At 41.7% G+C, this 23,747-nt stretch overlaps 2 protein-coding genes across 2 annotated transcripts in view; one reads left to right on the top strand and one right to left on the bottom strand.

The window, feature by feature from the left end:
• The first annotated feature begins 1,388 nt into the window (after positions 1-1,388).
• On the top strand, positions 1,389-6,468 carry LOC115824905 (L-serine dehydratase/L-threonine deaminase-like). The gene is made up of 7 exons (XM_030788625.1): positions 1,389-1,541; positions 2,067-2,106; positions 3,187-3,326; positions 4,254-4,345; positions 4,800-5,027; positions 5,964-6,088; positions 6,272-6,468. The coding sequence occupies exons 1-7, from the start codon at positions 1,389-1,391 to the stop codon at positions 6,466-6,468; spliced, it is 975 nt and encodes a 324-aa protein (XP_030644485.1).
• A 3,905-nt stretch (positions 6,469-10,373) lies between these two features.
• The window catches only part of hectd4 (HECT domain E3 ubiquitin protein ligase 4), a 102,346-nt gene continuing 88,972 nt past the window's right edge, over positions 10,374-23,747 (bottom strand). Inside the window, 11 exon segments of the mRNA XM_030767260.1 lie at positions 10,374-10,749; positions 13,607-13,829; positions 14,754-14,949; positions 16,024-16,190; positions 16,419-16,640; positions 18,607-18,710; positions 18,895-19,050; positions 19,637-19,756; positions 20,044-20,190; positions 20,724-20,914; positions 22,042-22,165. Of these exon segments, the coding sequence (XP_030623120.1) occupies positions 10,613-10,749; positions 13,607-13,829; positions 14,754-14,949; positions 16,024-16,190; positions 16,419-16,640; positions 18,607-18,710; positions 18,895-19,050; positions 19,637-19,756; positions 20,044-20,190; positions 20,724-20,914; positions 22,042-22,165 (1,787 nt within the window). The 3' untranslated portion in view covers positions 10,374-10,612.

The raw sequence follows: 23,747 nt of genomic DNA, 5'->3' as shown, positions 1-23,747 counted from the left end.
ATGCAAAAAACTCAACGACGGCACATTGACAGCAAACCGGTTGACATAAATAGGAAAGGGAGTCAAGGAGGACTAGCCTATTTATCACAGGGTATCTGATGAATGGAACCAGGTCGATTATGCAGAAGAGACTCATTTAAGAAATTCCCTGCTGTTGTTGAAGGGGTAAAGTCTACTGATTTGAGGCAGATAAACTTGTTTCTGATGGACTCTCTGGTTAAAAATGTGAGAAAGTGTGGGAAAGAGAAGGACTAAAGGGGACATCCCTCCTCCCTGGCGGCTCTCAGCCGGATCTGTCAGGTTTGAGCAGAGGACACAGGGTTGTCCGCCTCACACTCTAGACCCCTTTTGGTAGCGCACACCCGGAGCCAAAATAGAATCGTCTCTTTTGGTAATGTACATGTTGTGGAGATTTCATGGTCTGGCCTGTTTTCTAGTACCTCAGATGTTGACATGCTGAAAAGTGAAAAGGAAAAAAAAATCTTGTGAATTAAACGCGTACCGAAATGTTTACGACTGGCGAAGCTGCCTCATTTGGGACAACGAAACAAAGTTCCATGTCAAAATGGCCTAACGTGCGAATACAGCCCAGTGACAGCTCACGCGTCACCTATAAGCCATTTCAACTAAGCGGAGGTGTCTTTTTTTATATAAATAACTCACGGTTTTTAGGTTAATATTGACTACAGCTATGCAAACATACGCCCACCAAATGACAGTAAAGTTGTTATTATTATTCCTAAAGAGTCTTTAACAATCTGTAATTAAAAGAACTTTGACTTTAAATTTGGACAGGCTGTAACTATCAAAGCTTTAAGATAAGAAAATAAAATTCCTTATTCGGCTGAAGGTACACGGAGATCCAGGGATCAAGCAGGGCGTGGCCAGAGGGCGGAGGTGTGTAGATCGCAGAGAGTTGTGATTGGCTGTTGTGCTCGCTGTTTGGTATGTGGTTGAGAGTGTGACTAATAGTATAAAAGACAGGATGCGTTAAGAGGGAGAAACAACTTCATTACAACTTTCTGATTCCTCATCTTGAGCTGGTAAGACAAATTTCATTCGTGTCTATTTTTCTCTAATATGTTTTATTTTTAATGAAGTTAGTCTTCATAAAAATCAGCTGAATATATCAATTACCAAAATCCTAAACAAATAAAAATGTGTCCATTCAGTTTAGATTCTGAGGATCACAGGATTAAATTAGCAACGTAATGTTCTCAGTCAAATTCAGGAGAGGGAAGATTTGTGATTTTATTCTGATGAGAATTTTGTGAACTGTCACCCAAACCCAGCACTCTCTGATCAGAAGGCATAGGCTGCAGGTTTAAACTACCAAACGGACCTGTTCTGTATTCGATGTTTTTACTAGTTAATCATCCTACAAAACCATGAAGACCCAGCGTTCTCTTCATGTGGCATCTCCGCTGAGGGAGAGTCTTCCTCTGTCCAAAGTGGCAGGTACCCCAGTTTACCTGAAACTGGACTCCTCTCAGCCCACAGGCTCCTTCAAGATCCGTGGGATTGGACACCTCTGCAAAACGGTTGGTCAAGAAGCGCTGTAATTCAGACGCGTAGAGTCTCCAGCTGAGACAGCTGGTCTGGGCTTGTTCATGGGGGTGAGAGCGGGTGGAGGGCTGGTAGTTGGGCTCGGGGTTCTGGGTGGGGGTTGGGTGTCAGTGGTAAACAGGACTGGCCATACAGGTGTTTTGACTGGGGTACTATGGGAAGGAGATGTACAGGGAGCTGCAGTAAGGCATTCTGTCCACGTAAGTCTTTCCTGTTGATGGGAGGTTCTCTTGGTTCTTTGTATGTGTGTCATGGATTTTAATGAGTTAAAGAGTTGGCATGGCTGAGCTGTGGCATGTGTTGTTTAGAATGGAAGCAGGCAGTAAACTGGGCCTCTTTGAACAATGGAGGATGTCAGTCAGTTTTATTTAAAAAATTGTACAATATATCCAATTACATAAGTTCATTCCACTCAGAGCTGACTCTGTCTATAACTGTAAATATTAAGAGGCTGATCTGAGATCAGTGTCTCTGACTCATCTAATGTTTTGTCTTTACAGTGGGCTGACAGAGGCTGCCCACGATTCGTCTGCTGTTCAGGTGAGTGGCCAATGAAAATCCTCCTGATGAATACAACTTAGACCAATTAGAATCATCTCAACATTAGGTCACAACTAAACCATATTTTAGAAAAGTGGAGATTCTTGGCGATCGCCCTAGCAATCGCCAAGAAAACTGTTCTCTTAAAGTGGAAAACAAGAACCACAATAAACATCACAGAGTGGTTAAACCTTCTCATAGATCACATATCCATGGAAAGAACCTCATACCAACACCAAAACTCACACTTTTAAGAAATCTGGGCCACTTTCAAAAATTCATTGAATTTGCCCTTTAACTGACCTCCCTGCATACACACAAATGCTTCAAAAAAAAACTATTATTATTATTATTATTATTATGAGGAGTAGTAGTATTACGATGGCTTTATTGTCAATATTGTTGTCATCCTCATTATCATGGTCATCAGTGTTATTATTATTGTTGTTGTTGTTGTTGTTGTTGTTATTATTACTGTGTTTCTGTATCATAATTATTGTCATTACTTCTTTATCCCTCGTTCTCTTATCACCCCTCATCGACCTTCTGTCTGTCTGCCTGTCTATCTGTTCACCTGTCTGTCTGTTATTCTACCTGCACAGCTCACCTGTCTGTGCATCTGTCTCTCATCTGCCTGTCCACCTGTTCCCTCTTTACACATGGATGTAACTGTTGATTCTTATTAGATGTGTTCAACCTGAAAAAAGAAGAAGTAATATGATGTGACTCCCATGCTGGAGGTGGGGTGACAGGCTTAAAAAAGACAGAAAGAAAACAAAGAAAAGTAGAGCTTGTTTGGACTATTATGGGAACCTTAGTTAAAAAGTTAAAAATGGACTTTAGATGATGTAAAACGATTTAATCTCGTTCAGTCAGCTGCGCGTATACATTCTATATCCGCGTGTGTAGCCAGCTGTACGGGAGGAATGGCGTGTACACACTGGACTCACGTAAGGGTAGAGCCTGGAGGAGGACAGCTGTATGTAGTGTGATCAGTGTATGTGAAACGCTGGGGCTACGATGAGAGGGAATCAGATGAGTCTACGATAAAGTCATGTCCACCTCTTCTCTTTTGGACAGGGGGCAATGCCGGCATGGCCGCCGCCTACTCTGCCCGGAAACTCGGAGTGCCTGCCACCATTGTGGTGCCCAGCGTCACGCCCAATGCAACCGTGCAGAGACTGAAGGATGAAGGGGCAGATGTGATTGTTCATGGCAAGGTGGACACCACCATCTACTTACACCACCACATCATCCACCATCTACTAACACCATCTACTTACACCATCACATCATCCACCACCTACTTACACCATCACATCATCCACCTCCTACTTACACCATCACATCATCCACCATCTACTTACACCATCACATCACCCACCATCTACTTACACCATCACATCATCCACCATCTACTTACACCATCACTTCATCCACCTCCTACTTACATTATCACATCATCCACCTCCTACTTACATTATCACATCACCCACCATCTACTTACACCATCACATCACCCACCATCTACTTACACCATCACATCATCCACCTCCTACTTACACCATCACATCATCCACCATCTACTTACACCATCACTTCATCCACCATCTACTTACATTATCACATCATCCACCAGCTACTTACACCATCACATCATCCACCACCTACTTACACCATCACATCACCCACCATCTACTTACACCATCACATCATCCACCTCCTACTTACACCATCACATCATCCACCATCTACTTACACCATCACTTCATCCACCTCCTACTTACACCATCACATCATCCACCTCCTACTTACACCATCACATCACCCACCATCTACTTACACCATCACATCACCCACCATCTACTTACACCATCACATCATCCACCATCTACTTACACCATCACATCATCCACCATCTACTTACACCATCATATCACACATCATTCCTCATAAGACAGTGTGTGGACCCATATATTAACATGTATTAACATTTGTCTTGTCTATATGTTTGTCATGTTTAGTTCTCTCTGGCTAACGGCTTCCTGTTGTTCTGCTTAAATCTGTGCTCTAGTTTTCATCCACTCTCAGTGACGGAGTTGAACAAAGGTTTATGTTGTCTGTGTTTGCGCTGATGTGTCTTACAGGCTCTAAATGAGAGTATTGAATATGGGCAGCAGCTGGTGGCTAATAATCCAGACTGGATTTTCATCTCTCCATTTGACGATCCTCTCATATGGTGAGTGATCAGACATCAGGGCCACACACACTATCTGTGCACTTTGAAACAGCGACTGGCTCAGCAGCTGTCTATCACACAGGCCTGTCCTTACAGTGAGCACTCGCAGACAAAGACAGAGGATAAGGAGATAAAGTCCAGAGATATCCAACAGAGCCCTGAAACATTTAACTACTGCAATGTTGAGCCAAACATTAAAAGACACCATGTCTGAAGGTCGAAGAGCTACAATAGAGCGTGTTTGTATTGCTGTTGTCGTCCTAGTGTTGAACAGGTCCAGTGTACATGTATGTGTTGTGTATGAAGGAAGGGTCCAGTGTACATGTATATGTTGTGTATGAAGGAAGGGTCCCATGTACATGTATGTGTCGTGTATGAAGGAAGGGTCCAGTGTACATGTATGTGTTGTGTATGAAGGAAGGGTCCAGTGTACATGTATGTGTTGTGTGTAAAGGGAAGGCCACACGTCCCTGGTGAAGGAACTGGAGAACCAGATGGATGAGAAGCCCGGGGCAGTTGTGCTGTCTGTTGGGGGGGGTGGCCTGCTCAATGGGGTCGTGGAGGGGCTACGGCGTGCCGGGTGGGATGATGTCCCCATCGTTGCCATGGAAACAGTGGGGGCTCACAGCCTCAATGCTGCCATTAAAGCCGGAGAACTTGTCACGCTCCCTGGCATTACGAGGTACCAGCACTCTCTCGTCAGATTCAGATTCAAACCTGTCTCACTCTCTCATCAGATTCAGATTCAAACCTGTCTCACTCTCTCATCAGATTCAGATTCAAACTTGTCTCACTCTCTAATCAGATTCAGATTCAAACCTGTCTCACTCTCTCATCAGATTCAGATTCAAACTTGTCTCACTCTCTAATCAGATTCAGATTCAAACCTGTCTCACTCTCTCATCAGATTCAGATTCAAACTTGTCTCACTCTCTAATCAGATTCAGATTCAAACCTGTCTCACTCTCTCATCAGATTCAGATTCAAACCTGTCTCACTCTCTCATATCACATGTTCTACTAATTTAGGAGAGGTAAACATAGTCTACGTTGCAGTGTGTTGTGTCATGAAACTTTCAGTGTATAATTGACTGTATTGATATGTATGACTGACGTAATCTAGACGTGGGTAATCTCCTGACTGTGTAAAGGAGTGGCAGACAAACACCAGTGATTTTACCCCAGACCAGATTAGACTCAGTCAATGGACTGTGGGTAAAATCCGACACAAGACTGAAATCAAAAGTCCCTGGGACAATCACAGTCAAACTCTGATTATACAGCAGTTAGTTCTGGTCGAGTAATTTGATTGGATAAGAGGCATTCCGTGAGTGCTGATATATTCAGTGTAACAGCACTGTGACATTTTAGCATTTATATCACTGTAAACATGTTGTTAGCTTCACAAAGTCAGTGTGTAAACAAACTGCCAATCATTTCTGAAACATGAACAAGGCCTGGGTGAGAACTCTGACCCGCCTGACTAGTTGAGTTTGTAGTTGAATAGCTCTTGTTTAGACAGTGACAGGCAATGTCCCAGAGACAAGAATTAAACAGGGAGGAGGAGACAGAGGAATTGAAGGACAAGCAGGAAGTGATGTGAATGTTTTTCTCCGCAGTGTTGCCACAACGCTGGGTTTGACACGCGTGTCTGCTCAGACAATGAAACTGGTCATGGAGCACACGGTTTACTCCGAACTGGTTACAGATCAGGAGGCTGTGCTGGCGGCCGAGAGATTCGTAGGTGAGAACAGAGGCCTGAGGAGGAGGAAATGAAAACGGCATTTATTTTACGAACACGCAGGACACACGCTGGTGCTGAAACAGACCTGTCCCTAGGGAGGATTTTAAAAAGTTGTATTTGACTAAAAGACTGTGGATGGTGCAGAAGTATGAAAATGTCTTTTAAAAATCTCTCTCTCTGTAGACGACGAGAAGATCCTGGTGGAGCCGGCGTGCGGTGCAGCCTTGGCGGCAGTGTACAGCGATGTCATCAGACGACTGCAGAAGGAGGGGAAACTGGGAGTGGACTTGGGGCCCGTGGTGGTCGTGGTTTGTGGAGGAAACAACATCAGCATGGAGCAGCTGAAGAGGCTGAAGAAACAGCTCGGCATGAACTGTTAGAGCTGAGACGTCTCTCAGTCCCTCGCTTACACGACAGCATAAGAGACAACCTAAGTTACAGCCTCTATATAGTCTTCAAAACAGAGACTTTAATTTTGGATGCGTAAAGTGGGTGATGGGCTAATCTGCTGGACGAGACCCGTTGACGACGCACATCCCAATCATTCCAACACCTGACTGACAGAGATGCGATTTCGCTCATTTCTCTTTTAATTAAAGACTGACTGACAACGACTGACCACCTGCACATTTAGAGTTCGGCGTTTAGACAGAGATTTCTATTTAGCATGTTTTGTGTCTCTTTACATGTAACAATGCTTATGTTATATTAATCTTTTTTGTACGTGCCATATTTAACACTGTGATTAAATTATGTTCCTTTTGACTCTCTGTGCAATAGTTTTTTTTTGTATCATGTCTCACTCATTATCTTTCATATCTCCAGTGGCACCAAATGACTGTAGAAACAACAACATATTGTGAGATGATGTAAAACTGATAATAAAACATTGTGCACTGTTTGAGGGGAGGACAAACAGATGCAAGTTTAACGACATCAAAAAGTCAACGCGACGCCGAGAGCAGAATGATCTAAAGGCTGAACTCCAGAGGAACTGTTCTGAGATCCAAGGGAAAGTTGAGCCATTTTTTTTGTGATTGTCGCTTTAGTAGCGATTAAAACTGAACTGGCATTGATGCCTGCAGGAATGAGTGAAAATGAACCAAAGTGTGTGAAAACAGACTGATTCACAGATATTCACAGAAGACGAGGTGAGGGTCAGGTGTGTGGAGAAACAGGATCAGAATGTTTCCGACCGTCAGCGATGTTTAGCATCCAGACGATTTATGGCTGTGAACTTGTCCTGATAACAGTGACAAAGTCTGTCTCTTGTTCACTCTCACATAGGCATGGACAGCATCTGATAAGCATGTAATCTACAGATGTCACTATCTGTGCGGAAGGACGAGAGTAGCGTTTTATGACGAGGCAGACGCTGCACTTCTGAAGTGACGACTGAAGATGTTTTGAAAGCTGATCACGTGGAGCAGACAGTGCTGTGTGTCTGAACACACCGTCTCTGCATTAAACGCTGTGATATAAGAACCACAGGTGCACTGAGGGAAAGGCTCTGATCTGTCTGTTATGTCACCAGTCTGTTCTGAGCAAGACGGAACAGGGCGCCTGGTCATTGGGTCAAAATCACTGACCACCTGGGAGCCTCACCAGGATTTTTTCCCCAAGAGATCACAACCATGTGTCGAAACTAGCTTTAACTGGATTGGCTGAGTTTTGGGGGCTGTAACTTTTACAAAGCATCTCATTGGCTGAGGGCACATTAAAAAAGGCGGCTGGTCTCATTAGAGAAGCAAAATGATTAAAAGGTTCCTTTATTGCTCCAAGTTCCTCTGTGACATTCATAGTCCAGTACAGAAAACCAGTATGTGCTGGGAGTATATATAGAACATGGCACTGACGGAATGTGTATGTATGTGAGTGTGAGGGGGTGTGTTTGGGGGAGGAGGGGGGAGTAACCAGCTGGAACCAGTCCAGACCGGAACTTACGACTCTTTAAGGCATGAGAGAACTTCAACTGCTTATCTGCACATCACAGGTTTTGCATAAGACGCATGAAAGAGTAAGACATACAGCAGATCAACAGCAACCACACACGTGTTCACACATGTAAGCCCCCCCCCCCCCCCCCCCCACACACACACATCCCTGTCTCTCTATAAAAACTATCTAAAAACTTAAGCACTATTAAAACCTAAACACAACCTGAGCATTACCTAATCATTTTAATGCTATCAAAACCTAAACACTATCTAAAACCCTACACACTATCTAAAAAACTAAACAGTATTAAAACCCTAAACGTGATTAAACCTCCAAACATGACTCAGAGAAATAAACATGCTCGGTATCTGTGCTGTATCTTGTTTATTGGCAGTTCTCACAAACATGAAAAAATTCCAAAACAAGCTAGTTTTTACATCAAGACATTTTTATTATAGTGACAGAAATCTGCAATGCATGTTTTGTCACCTCAGTAGAATCCATTTTCACATCTGTATTTGACTGCAGATGTTCAGAGGTCAGGAAAAAGTGAAGTTAATGCAACCATAAATAATAATCAATAAATATCCAATCACTGTACAGCACACATCTCGACTCCACCTCCAAACTAAAGCGAGGGATGGAGGGAGAGAGAGAGAGAGCGTCCTCCGTAGCAGCGGTCGACCCATTGCCATTTTGTAGTAACCAAAGTAAAGCTGTGGGTTAAGGTCAGGGGTCAGGATTAGGGGTCAAGTTTAAGGTCAGGGTCAGGATCGGGGACAGGCCCTAAGCGTTTGGGCCCTGTGCGTTGGGTCTCTGAGTGACCTCGGTATTACAACAAACTCACACAATGAAACATTTCACCTGTAGATTAAGAATAAGCTGTATAATCCATTTGAGTCACCACAGCAATTAATGTTCTTAAATAAAAACAAAAATAGCCTGTTAGACTGTGTTTCCACTTTTGTTTTACAGAAAAAAAGCAAATTAAAAAGAAAAACCCTACAGAAAATCAACAGCAATTAAAAAATGCTTCTACATTCAATATAGAAGTCTAGTAACATCTTAAAATATCTTTAAGTACAAGTATTTTTACACAGCTTAAACAGTTTGGTTTTGGGAAAAAAGAACAAACAGCAAGACACCTGCAGATTGGTTTGCAAGTGATCCTGAACAAAGGCAGAACTAAAGTGATTGGCTCCTTCAGCTCCGGGGGGTGGGTCTTACAGAGACAGTAGTATGCGTGCGGTGAGAGAGATGATAGATCAACTATGATTCCTCACAGCACAGCAGGGGGCTCTTATATCAGTACAAATCTGGCAACCCAAAGGCTGGAGTACAACAGTGCAAGTAGTAACACCCCAAAATCCAGTCAGCAGGGCTACTGCTAGAGCCTCTTTGACATGAATCATAGTATCGATGGATTCTGGCCACATCTGGCAACCCAAGCACTCAACTCTCTCACTGCTGTAGCAACTCGGAACTGAGAAACAAACTCATTTTCACAGATGAATATATTACTCTAGCTTTGTACATGACGTATACAACCTCTTTATAGATTTGAATAAAATATATGCACCTTTATTGATATAGGCAGATAGTTCTGTCCACCTGCAATTATATTACAGTGTAAGATCAGCTTGTCGGTATACATGCTTACATCTGTTCAGATATGACTGCTACACAAAACAACCCTCCTATGACTTCTCCCCGTCAGTCTCAAGTTAATCATTTCTGTAATCATATTGGCATACAGAGCAATATATAAGAATTCAGCATCAGTCTGTACATCCACTAAAACTGAAAGCAGCAATGTTCTGGGTGAAGGCATGAAAGGGGGGGGGGGGGGGATGGAGTGGTTATCTCACACACCTGTATAACTCAACTTAGCTGATGATATCACTGCCCTTTATCTATATCTTTCACACACAATCACACACACACACACACCACAATCACACATACACACACATCACAATCACACACACACACACCACAATCTCACACACACACACATCACAATCACACACACACACACACACCACAATCACACACACACACACCACAATCACACATACACACACCACAATCACACACACACACACCACAATCACACACACACACATCACAATCACACATACACACACATCACAATCACACACACACACACCACAATCTCACACACACACACCACAATCACACACACACACACACACACACACACACACACACACACACACCACAATCACACACACACACACACATCACAATCGCACACACACACACACACACACCACAATCTCACACACACACACACACACACACACCACAATCACTCACACAAACTTCACACACACACACACATCACAGCCCACTGCATGAAACACACTGTTAGGCCTGTGTGTGTGTGTGTGGTAAGGCAGTAGACCTGGGTGCTTGGGCCTGACAGAATGAGGGTGTGTGTTTATCGGCTGGGGGGGGTCTGACAGGAGGAGACCGTGTGTGTTTATCGGCTGGGGGGGTCTGACAGGAGGAGACCGTGTGTGTTTATCGGCTGGGGGGGTCTGACTGGAGGAGACCGTGTGTTTATCCACTGAGAGGGTCCTCCCGGTAATGGACGGCGTAGCGAAGTTTCTCCAGCATCACGTCCAGAGAGGAGTACTGGGGCAGTTTGACCATGAACATACAGGTCTCCACACGGATATAGCGCGAGTCTGGGCAGCCTGTCACACACACAGAGATAAGACATGTTAGACATCCCCCACCCTATAAACACTATAAACACTATAAACACTATAAACCCTATAAACACTATAATCACTATAATCACTATAATCACTATAAACACTATAAACCCTATAAACACTATAAACACTATAAACCCTATAAACACTATAAACCCTATAAACCCTATAAACCCTATAAACACTATAAACACTATAAACACTATAAGCCCTATAAACACTATAAACACTATAAACACTATAAACCCTATAAACACCATAAACACTATAAACACTATAATCACTATAATCACTATAAACACTATAAACACTATAAACACTATAAACCCTATAAACACTATAAACACTATAAACACTATAAACCCTATAAACACTATAAACCCTATAAACCCTATAAACACTATAAACACTATAACCACTATAAACATACAGAGATAAGACATCCCTCACCCTATAAACACTATAAACCCTATAAACACTATAAACCCTATAAACACTATAAACACTATAAACATACAGAGATAAGACATGTTAGACATCCCTCACCCTATAACCACTATAAACACTATAAACACTATAAACACTATAAACATACAGAGATAAGACATCCCTCACCCTATAAACACTATAAACCCTATAAACACTATAAACCCTATAAACACTATAAACCCTATAAACACTATAAACACTATAAACCCTATAAACACTATAAACACTATAAACACACAGAGATAAGACATCCCTCACCCTATAACCACTATAAACACTATAAACACTATAAACACACAGAGATAAGACATCCCTCACCCTATAAACACTATAAACACTATAAACACACAGAGATAAGACATCCCTCACCCTATAAACACTATAAACATACAGAGATAAGACATCCCTCACCCTATAAACACTATAAACCCTATAAACCCTATAAACACTATAAACACTATAACCACTATAAACACTATAAACACACAGAGATAAGACATCCCTCACCCTATAAACACTATAAACATACAGAGATAAGACATCCCTCACCCTATAAACACTATAAACACACAGAGATAAGACATCCCTAACACTATAAACACTATAAACACTATAAACCCTATAAACCCTATAAACACTATAAACCCTATAAACACTATAAACCCTATAAACACTATAAACCCTATAAACACCATAAACACTATAAACACTATAATCACTATAATCACTATAAACACTATAAACCCTATAAACCCTATAAACACTATAAACACTATAAACCCTATAAACACTATAAACACTATAAACCCTATAAACACTATAAACCCTATAAACACTATAAACACTATAACCACTATAAACATACAGAGATAAGACATCCCTCACCCTATAAACACTATAAACCCTATAAACACTATAAACCCTATAAACACTATAAACACTATAAACATACAGAGATAAGACATGTTAGACATCCCTCACCCTATAACCACTATAAACACTATAAACACTATAAACATACAGAGATAAGACATCCCTCACCCTATAAACACTATAAACCCTATAAACACTATAAACCCTATAAACACTATAAACACTATAAACCCTATAAACACTATAAACACTATAAACCCTATAAACACTATAAACCCTATAAACACTATAAACCCTATAAACACTATAAACCCTATAAACACTATAAACACACAGAGATAAGACATCCCTCACCCTATAACCACTATAAACACTATAAACACTATAAACACTATAAACACACAGAGATAAGACATCCCTCACCCTATAAACACTATAAACACTATAAACACTATAAACACACAGAGATAAGACATCCCTCACCCTATAAACACTATAAACATACAGAGATAAGACATCCCTCACCCTATAAACACTATAAACACTATAAACCCTATAAACACTATAAACACTATAAACACTATAACCACTATAAACACTATAAACACTATAAACACTATAAACACACAGAGATAAGACATCCCTCACCCTATAAACATTATAAACACTATAAACACTATAAACACTATAAACACTATAAACACAGAGATAAGACATCCCTCACCCTATAAACACTATAAACATACAGAGATAAGACATCCCTCACCCTATAAACACTATAAACACACAGAGATAAGACATCCCTAACACTATAAACACTATAAACACACAGAGATAAGACATCCCTCACCCTATAAACACTATAAACATACAGAGATAAGACATCCCTCACCCTATAAACACACAGAGATAAGACATCCCTCACCCTATAAACACTATAAACACACAGAGATAAGACATCCCTCACCCTATAAACACTATAAACACACAGAGATAAGACATCCCTCACCCTATAAACACTATAAACATACAGAGATAAGACATCCCTCACCCTATAAACACTATAAACACACAGAGATAAGACATCCCTCACCCTATAAACACTATAAACACACAGAGATAAGACATCCCTCACCCTATAAACACTATAAACATACAGAGATAAGACATCCCTCACCCTATAAACACTATAAACACACAGAGATAAGACATCCCTAACCCTATAAACACACAGAGATAAGACATCCCTCACCCTATAAACACTATAAACACACAGAGATAAGACATCCCTAACACTATAACACATCCCTAACACACAGATATAAGAAAAGGACTGACTGTCCTGCCTAGAGGAATATTTCCCCATCAGACAAAGACCAAAGACTTGTTTACTCATTATACAGCACATCACACACACACACACACACACACACACACACACAATACCTTCCACACATTCCCTCTCCCTCCTTACCCACAGTTCCGTCTGGGGGGGCAATCTTCATGGGATATGGGGGCACGTGTGCTGTGTCTGGACCCCCATCCTTACAGGGGCAGGTGAAGGGGATCCTCTCCTGGTTACAGGCAAATTTTATGAAGCGACACAACTCCTCCTGACTGAACATCTCCAGTGCTGCCCAAAAATACTCAATGTGTTGGTCCGTTTCCATCAGGCCCACCTGGTACATAGTGTGAGCCTGGAAACACACACACACACACACACACACACACATGCATGCGCACACACACACGCACATATACACATATACACACAGAGTTAATTTCACTACACACAGAAGGACTTCATCACTATATAAACCAATACAATACAATACAATACAATACAATAAACAAACTGATGTTTGGAAAACAGCATCAACAGTACAAACTGTCTGTGTGAATGCTCTAGAGTTTATAACTGTGTGAATGTTCTAGAGTTTATAACCGTCTGTGTGAATGCTCTAGAGTTTATAACTGTGTGAATGTTCTAGAGTTTATAACCGTCTGTGTGAATGCTCTAGAGTTTATAATTGTGTGAATGTTCTAGAGTTTATAACCGTCTGTGTGAATGCTCTAGAGTTTATAACTGTGTGAATGTTCTAGAGTTTATAACCGTCTGTGTGAATGTTCTGGAGTTTATAACCGTCTGTGTGAACGTTTTAGAGTTTATAACTGTCTGTGTAAATGTTCTAAAGTTTATAACTGGCTGTGTGAATGTTCTAGAGTTTATAACTGTCTGTATGAATGTTCTAGAGTTTATAACTGTCTGTGTAAATGTTCTAGAGTTTATAACCGTCTGTATGAATGTCCTGGAGTTTATAACCGTCTGCATGAATGTTCTAGAGTTTATAAATGTCTGTATGAATGTTCCAAGGTTAATAATTGTCTGTATGGATGATAGAATGTAAGTGTCAGAGGAATATTTAAATGTAGATTCTTCCAGTGTTAAAGGGTTAAGAGTTTTCATTGCTGTCTAATAACAGAAAAAGCTGATTACGGATAGATGTGTTTGCGAGAGCCTTTTTATGCTTATGTGACATGTTGAGGAGATCCAGGCCGATGCAGTGTATGTGTGTGTGTATGCGTATGTGTGTGTGTGTATGTGTGTGTGTGTGTTTTACCTTGAGGAACTCTAGGTTGATGTAGGGAAGGCCGCAGGTGCGCAGTTCTGCCTCTAGGGGGCTGAGGACTGTGAGGAGCTGCAGTGGAATAATGGAGCCAAGCCCCGCCCTCACAGCTGTCATACACTCGTCATTCTGCAGCTCATGCAGACGCAGCTCTCGCACCGCACTCGCATACACATCCTTATTCTCCCAGCTACACAGAGAGCAACAGTGAACAGTTACTGCGGTGAATACTACTGACTCCTTCATAGTTCACTCTCGCCTTCCGTCAGCACTCACGCCCTCCTGTCTGGTCTGATACTGAACTTAGTGGTGGCACTTACACAACAGACAGCTTCTTAATGGATATATGTCTGGTTTGTTTTCTGTCTGTCTTGGAAGTCAATTTGGACAATAGCATTTGCTAAATGAATGAATGTTATGTAATGTAACAAGTCCAAACAGAGGAGATTAGTTGGTGTCAAACGCACTACAGTCTTATAGCTCTTTCCACTAGGACGGTGCTGGTGCCGGTGCTGGTGCCGGTGCCGGTGCGGAGCCAGTGCTGCCTTGGTGCCTTTTGAGAACCGGCCCGGATTTCCACAGTTGGGAACCAAACGCTACATAGCGAAAGTTTGGGTAATTTCCGTGGGGAAAAAACAATGTCGGACAGAACGCATCAGCTTGCTTTTTATAAATTTACTTTTACGCTAGCCTTCCACACAGCGAAACACCTCACGAATTTTGCCCTAAAACTTTTCGCTCTGGTGCGAAATTCATGAAAATAGTAAGTCTGTCACCTAGCTCAAAAGTTTAAATGAGTGTTTAAATGAAGGCCTACAGTGGCCTATTTGCACCAGCCAGAGCCGAGAGAGAGAATTTTTTCTATCGCTCTGGGTCCGACAACATTCATGTAACATGTAAACAACAGCCCGTGTTAAGCAGACACAAACTGTTGCCCATACATCTTTTAATCATATACATATTTTCATGCTACATACAGCCTTTAGCCTACCGCTATCTTGGTCAGACTTTTTTTGTTACTCCCGCCTCTCTAGAGAACGTCACGCACCAAACACATCACACGCTGAACTGATTGGTTCTCGTGTGGTTTTTATTTGAACAGCCACTGACATCAGCGGTTCCAACTTTTAGGACCAGCAATTCTGCTGTGCCGTGCCGGTATTTTTCAGTGGAACAGCGCGGTCCCGGTGCTCGATTAGGCACCGGCACCAGCACCGCATCAGTGGAAAAGGGGCATACGACCAGTGAGAGGTGACATTCATACCTGACGGTGATGTTGCGACCCCCAGGGCAAAGCTCCACCTCCTCTCCAGTCAGAGTGACGTAGGTGAAGGTGCAGCAGGGCCTGCTGGGAGAGTCTGGGCTCTCACTCACGTGACCCTGAGATGAGATCTCAGCACAGAGAGCCTCAAACTCACATTCCTCCTTCACCTAAGGGTCAAGGTCAGGGTCAGGGGTCAGGGTCAGGGGTCAGGGTCAGGGTCAGGGGAGGGGGAGGATCAGGTCAGTTTAGGTGAGGGAGAGGTGTACACAGATATTGGGATTTATCTGTTACATGTGTTGGTAATAACTAAAAAACCTTAATGGTTAAATAATTTTTAACATATAAGTATATTATCTCTGGTTAGTAACACATTCGCAAAACTTATGCTGTCTTACATTCTCAAATTTTTTGATGTAGTTGTATGTGAGTATATCAGCCTCCTGTAGATCCGACTCTGGGTCCAGTGGCTCTCCCACTAGACCTTTCCAGAACGATCCCAGTAGGTCCAGTGGAAGAGGCACGTCTGCTCGGATAGCAATACCCAGCAGCTGGCCAAAGAAGTGCAGCAAGTGTTCTTCAGTGTAGCTAATGGGACAGGGAGTCAAGATATACTTCCCCTACACACACACAAACACACACACAGACACACACACACACACACACACACACACACACAGACACACACAAACACACACACACACACACACACACACACAGACACACACAGACACACCATGAAAATCAATTAGCTGACAACTTTGATGTGACAAACACTTAACAGTGAACAAATAAAACAGCTAAGTTATTTATCCAGTAAAAAAAACTATTGGAATCATATTTTCTGCTCATGGTACATTAAAACAGATGGTGTCTGTGACAGATTGTGGCATGGTTTGGTATATGTTAGTAATGCACTGTAGTACAGAGAGTCGGTAACGTACTGTAGTATAGTGAGTAAGTAATGCACTGTAGTACAGTGAGTCAGTAATGTATTGTAGTATAGTGAGTCAGTAATATACTGTAGTATAGTGAGTCAGTAATGTACTGTAGTATAGTGAGTCAGTAATGTACTGTAGTATAGAGTCGGTAACGTACTGTAGTACAGTGAGTCAGTAACGTACTGTAGTATAGTGAGTCAGTAATGTACTGTAGTATAGAGTCGGTAACGTACTGTAGTACAGTGAGTCGGTAATGTACTGTAGTATAGTGAGTAAGTAATGTACTGTAGTACAGTGAGTCAGTAATATACTGTAGTATAGTGAGTCAGTAATGTACTGTAGTATAGTGAGTCAGTAATATACTGTAGTATAGTGAGTCAGTAATGTACTGTAGTATAGTGAGTCAGTAATGTACTGTAGTATAGTGAGTCGGTAATGTACTGTAGTATAGTGAGTCAGTGATATACTGTAGTATAGTGAGTCAGTAATGTACTGTAGTACAGTGAGTCAGTAATATACTGTAGTATAGTGAGTCAGTAATGTACTGTAGTACAGTGAGTCGGTAACGTACTGTAGTACAGTGAGTCAGTAATGTACTGTAGTACAGTGAGTCAGTAATATACTGTAGTATAGTGAGTCAGTAATGTACTGTAGTATAGAGTCGGTAATGTACTGTAGTATAGTGAGTAAGTAATGTACTGTAGTATAGTGAATCAGTAATGTACTGTAGTATAGAGAGTCAGTAACGTACTGTAGTATAGTGAGTTGGTAATGTACTGTAGTACAGTGAGTCAGTAACGTACTGTAGTACAGTGAGTCAGTAACGTACTGTAGTACAGTGAGTCGGCAATGTACTGTAGTACAGTGAGTCAGTAACGTACTGTAGTATAGTGAGTCAGTAATGTACTGTAGTACAGAGTCAGTAATGTACTGTAGTACAGTGAGTCGGTAACGTACTGTAGTACAGTGAGTCGGTAATGTACTGTAGTACAGTGAGTCGGTAACGTACTGTAGTATAGTGAGTCAGTAACGTACTGTAGTATAGAGTCAGTAATGTACTGTAGTATAGAGTCGGTAATGTACTGTAGTATAGTGAGTAAGTAATGTACTGTAGTATAGTGAGTAAGTAATGTACTGTAGTATAGAGAGTCAGTAACGTACTGTAGTATAGTGAGTTGGTAATGTACTGTAGTACAGTGAGTCAGTAACTTACTGTAGTCTAGTGAGTCAGTAACGTACTGTAGTACAGTGAGTCGGCAATGTACTGTAGTACAGTGAGTCAGTAACGTACTGTAGTACAGTGAGTCAGTAATGTACTGTAGTACAGTGAGTCAGTAACGTACTGTAGTATAGTGAGTCAGTAATGTACTGTAGTATAGTGAGTCAGTAATGTACTGTAGTATAGTGAGTCAGTAATGTTCTGTAGTATAGTGAGTCAGTAATGTACTGTAGTATAGTGAGTCAGTAACGTACTGTAGTATAGTGAGTCAGTAATGTACTGTAGTATAGTGAGTCAGTAACGTACTGTAGTATAGAGAGTCAGTAATGTACTGTAGTATAGAGAGTCAGTAATGTACTGTAGTATAGTGAGTCAGTGGTACTCTGTGGTATTTTGTACGGGTGATTATTTTGCGGGTTTCCGTGCCTTGTTTCGATTGGCTGCTGAGCTGGGGCAGGGGATGAGCAGAGGGAGGGCAGAACTCTGCAGCTCTTTGCACACTTGCCACAGGAAATGACGGAATGAACCACCTAATGAGAAAGAACAGAAAGAGAGAGAGAGAGAGAGAGATAGAGAGAGAGAGAGAGAGAGGCAGTATTTAGTTCATTATACTGACTGCTTAGCCAATGCTTCAGATTGTCTAACAGCATAAGCAGTAGACGTTAGTGACTGTGCGTGCGTGGGTGTGTGAGACACTGTGTGAGAGACACTGACTGGTTCCGTGGACCTCCTCTCCAGTGAAGCGGATATTGAAGGCATACGTAGGGTCTCCTCCACTGGCCAGTTTGACACAAAGCTGAGACGAGGGAACCGAGGAAAGCTGACGAGCCGCCTGACAGAAGTATGTACTCTCAGAGGACCGCACCTCCCCTACACACAGGTACATATACACATATACATATACACACACATATACATAGACACACACATATACACACACATATACATATACACATATACATATACACATATACACAAGCATATACACACACATATACGTATACACACACAGCGCCAGAAAAATGCAGTTAGCTTTGAGTAATGTAGCTGATGTTCTCTAAGTTAAGGTGTTTGTGCTGTGTATGTATGATGTATGTGCGTGAGGTGTGGAGTGTGTGTGTGTGTCTGTGCATGTGCATGTGAAGTGTGGAGTGTGTGTGTGTGTGTTTGTGCGTGTGTATGTGAAGTGTGGAGTGTGTGAGTAGTGTATGTATAATGTGTGTGTTAGAGGTGTGGAGTGTGTGAGTAGTGTATGTATAATGTGTGTGTTAGAGGTGTGGAGTGTGTGAGTAGTGTATGTATAATGTGTGTGTTAGAGGTGTGGAGTGTGTGAGTAGCAGGTGAGTGTGTGTATCGTGTATAAGTGCAGGTTTATGCATATGATGTGTATAAAGCACAAGTGTGTGTAATATGTATAAACTCTGTAGAATGTGTGTGTGTTGTGTTGTGTTCTTACCCCCCACTATCTCCAGTGGGTCCAGTGTAATCTCTGGTGCTGCATGATCAGCTGTGCGCTGCACCGTTGCATTCAGCACTCTATTCATCACACACACTTTAGTGTCGTAAAACACCAGGCCTGAGGGACAACAAACACACACACACACATGCACACGCACACACACACACACACACACACACAGTTTATTCTTACAGATAACCAGACAGATTGGAAACAAGAATCTTTCACTCTGATTCATATCTTCATGAAAACTTATTGAAAGAGGATGATAAAGCTGGGTTTCCTGATTCCATTATACAATGTATTATTCAAATTTGGCATGGGTATGAATAACTTTGAGCTTAATTGTATATGTCTGTGTTTGTGTATATGCCTGTGTGTGTGTCCAGGTGCCACCGTGTTACCTTTAGCCTCCCGTAGCAGGGCTGAGATGCTGTTGTGGTAAGTGTGTGTCTGTCTGAGCTCCACTAAAGGCAGGAAGAAACTTTCCAGGGTGTTATTCAGTGACTGCAGCAGAGCAAACCGCAGACGCAAACTCTCAACTGGCACTCCTGTACCAAGAGAGAGAGTGAGTGAGTGAGAGACACACACACACACACACACAGAGACACAGAGAGAGAGCGAGGAAAAAGGGGCCATGCTGGGTTTTATCAGATGTAACAGTGAGGGGCCATGCTGGGTTTTATCAGATGTAACAGTGAGGGGCCATGCAGGGTTTTATCAGATGTAACAGTGAGGGGCCATGCTGGGTTTTATCAGATGTAACAGTGAGGGGCCATGCAGGGTTTTATCAGATGTAACAGTGAGGGGCCATGCTGGGTTTTATCAGATGTAACAGTGAGGGGCCATGCTGGGTTTTATCAGATGTAACAGTGAGGGGCCATGCTGGGTTTTATCAGATGTAACAGTGAGGGGCCATGCTGGGTTTTATCAGATGTAACAGTGAGGGGCCATGCTGGGTTTTATCAGATGTAACAGTAAGGCCCAGTGGAGTCAGTGCTGAATGATATCACTGGCAGGAGCAGAGTCAGGTTTGCAGAGTCAGGGAGAACCTGACTGAAGCACAGACAGAGAGATGATTTACCCAGCAGGCAGGCAGCCCGCGGGTCAGCAGCGTCGGGGGGATCCAGGTAAACCTCGTGAGGATGCAGTCTTGCAGGTGTGATGGCCAGGTGTCTGCACAAACGGTTAACGTACTGCACCAAAGCAATGTCCATCTCCAACGTCCACTTCCTGCTCGCCCTCTGAGCCTGCCGACTGTCGACACAGCTGCATCTATACAGTGAAAGGACAGTGACATTATTTACCCCATAACTGCCACATGGGTGTGTTCACCTTCATCCTCCTTCTTTAAGTGAGAAACACTTATGTGACATGAAATGAGACTTTCACAGAGCAGCGAGAAGAAAGACCAGGGTGAAAAAAGTTCTCGTTAGAACACGAACTGGATGGAGTCTGGAGACATGTCTAAAAATGCATGTTAGTGAAACGGAAACTACACCCTCTGGATTGACTACTCACCATAAGAACTGTTAGGGAAGAGTGACATTAAGCTCTATAGTGTATGGTAATTAACCAGTGACATTAAGCCCTATAGTGTATGGTAATTAACCAGTGACATTAAGCCCTATAGTGTATGGTAATTAACCAGTGACATTAAGCCCTATAGTGTATGGTAATTAACCAGTGACATTAAGCTCTATAGTGTATGGTAATTAACCAGTGACATTAAGCCCTATAGTGTATGGTAATTAACCAGTGACATTAAGCTCTATAGTGTATGGTAATTAACCAGTGACATTAAGCCCTATAGTGTATGGTAATTAACCAGTGACATTAAGCTCTATAGTGTATGGTAATTAACCAGTGACATTAAGCTCTATAGTGTATGGTAATTAACCAGTGACATTAAGCTCTATAGTGTATGGTAATTAACCAGTGACATTAAGCTCTATAGTGTATGGTAATTAACCAGTGACATTAAGCTCTATAGTGTATGGTAATTAACCAGTGAGATGAGGCACTTGTGTTTGGCTGAATACAATAACCCAAGGGCCTCTTCAAGACTGTGGTCTTGAGCAGAGATGAGTTTGCTCTGTGTGTGTGTGTGTGTGTGTGCATGTGAGTGAGGGAGACAGACAGACAGACAGATAATCCTGCCCATAATAACATCATGACCTTTCTATGCCCTATACTCTACTATAACACTATACTAGTGACGCTGCTGTATGGAGCTATAGGCAAGGTGTTCTCACCCAACACCCCCCCCCCCCCCCGCCTCCACACACACACTTACATGTATACATGTGTACGCACACGCACGCATGCACACACACACACACAGTCTCTAGTCAGATGTCAGCTGTAACGTGTGTGTATGTGTACAAAGGGTGTGTGCTGACCTTTCAAAGTGGAGGTCGTAACCACAGGCCAGGATGGCTCTCCACACACTGCGGATATCCTGTTTGGCTCGGTCCACATTGAACTTATGAAAACCTTCCAATGTGAGAAACTTCTCCTCTGGCACTGAGAAAAACACACACACACACACACTCATCACCTTCATAGGACACACTCATCACCTTCATATGACACTCATCACTTATCACCTTCATATGACACACTCATCACTTATCACCTTCATATGACACTCATCACTCATCACTTATCACCTTCATATGACACACTCATCACCTTCATATGACACACACTCATCACCTTCATATGACACACTCATCACGTATCACCTTACGACACACTCATCACTCATCACCTTCATATGACACACTCATCACGTATCACCTTACGGCACACTCACCACTCAACACTTATCACCTTCATATGACACACATAGTGTGTCTGTACAGTGCTGTACTGTATAGTGCTGTACTGTATAGTGTGTTATATATAGAATGTACTGTATAGTGCTGTACTGTATAGTGCTGTACTGTATAGTGCTGTACTGTATAGTGTGTTGTATATAGAATGTACTGTATAGTGTTGTACTGTATAGTGTGTTGTATATAGAATGTACTGTATAGTGCTGTACTGTATAGTGTGTTGTATATAGAATGTACTGTATAGTGCTGTACTGTAGAGTGTGTTGTATATAGAATGTACTGTATAGTGCTGTACTGTATAGTGTTGTACTGTAGAGTGTGTTATATATAGAATGTACTGTATAGTGCTGTACTGTATAGTGTGTTGTATATAGAATGTACTGTATAGTGCTGTACTGTATAGTGTGTTGTATATAGAATGTACTGTATAGTGCTGTACTGTATAGTGTGTTGTATATAGAATGTACTGTATAGTGCTGTACTGTATAGTGCTGTACTGTATAGTGTGTTGTATATAGAATGTACTGTATAGTGCTGTACTGTATAGTGTGTTGTATATAGAATGTACTGTATAGTGCTGTACTGTAGAGTGTGTTGTATATAGAATGTACTGTATAGTGCTGTACTGTATAGTGCTGTACTGTATAGTGTGTTATATATAGAATGTACTGTATAGTGCTGTACTGTATAGTGTGTTGTATATAGAATGTACTGTATAGTGCTGTACTGTATAGTGTGTTATATATAGAATGTACTGTATAGTGTTGTACTGTATAGTGTGTTGTATATAGAATGTACTGTATAGTGCTGTACTGTATAGTGTGTTGTATATAGAATGTACTGTATAGTGCTGTACTGTATAGTGTGTTATATATAGAATGTACTGTATAGTGCTGTACTGTATAGTGTGTTGTATATAGAATGTACTGTATAGTGCTGTACTGTATAGTGTTGTACTGTATAGTGTGTTGTATATAGAATGTACTGTATAGTGCTGTACTGTATAGTGTGTTGTATATGGAATGTACTGTATAGTGTTGTACTGTATAGTGTGTTGTATACAGAATGTACTGTATAGTGTTGTACTGTATAGTGTGTTATATATAGAATGTACTGTATAGTGCTGTACTGTATAGTGCTGTACTGTATAGTGTGTTGTATATAGAATGTACTGTATAGTGCTGTACTGTATAGTGTGTTGTATATGGAATGTACTGTATAGTGTTGTACTGTATAGTGTGTTGTATACAGAATGTACTGTATAGTGT

This window comes from Chanos chanos, chromosome 1 (assembly GCF_902362185.1).
Source record: "Chanos chanos chromosome 1, fChaCha1.1, whole genome shotgun sequence".
Classification (NCBI taxonomy): Eukaryota; Metazoa; Chordata; class Actinopteri; order Gonorynchiformes; family Chanidae; genus Chanos; species Chanos chanos.
This window is presented reverse-complemented; position numbering and strand designations above follow the sequence as displayed.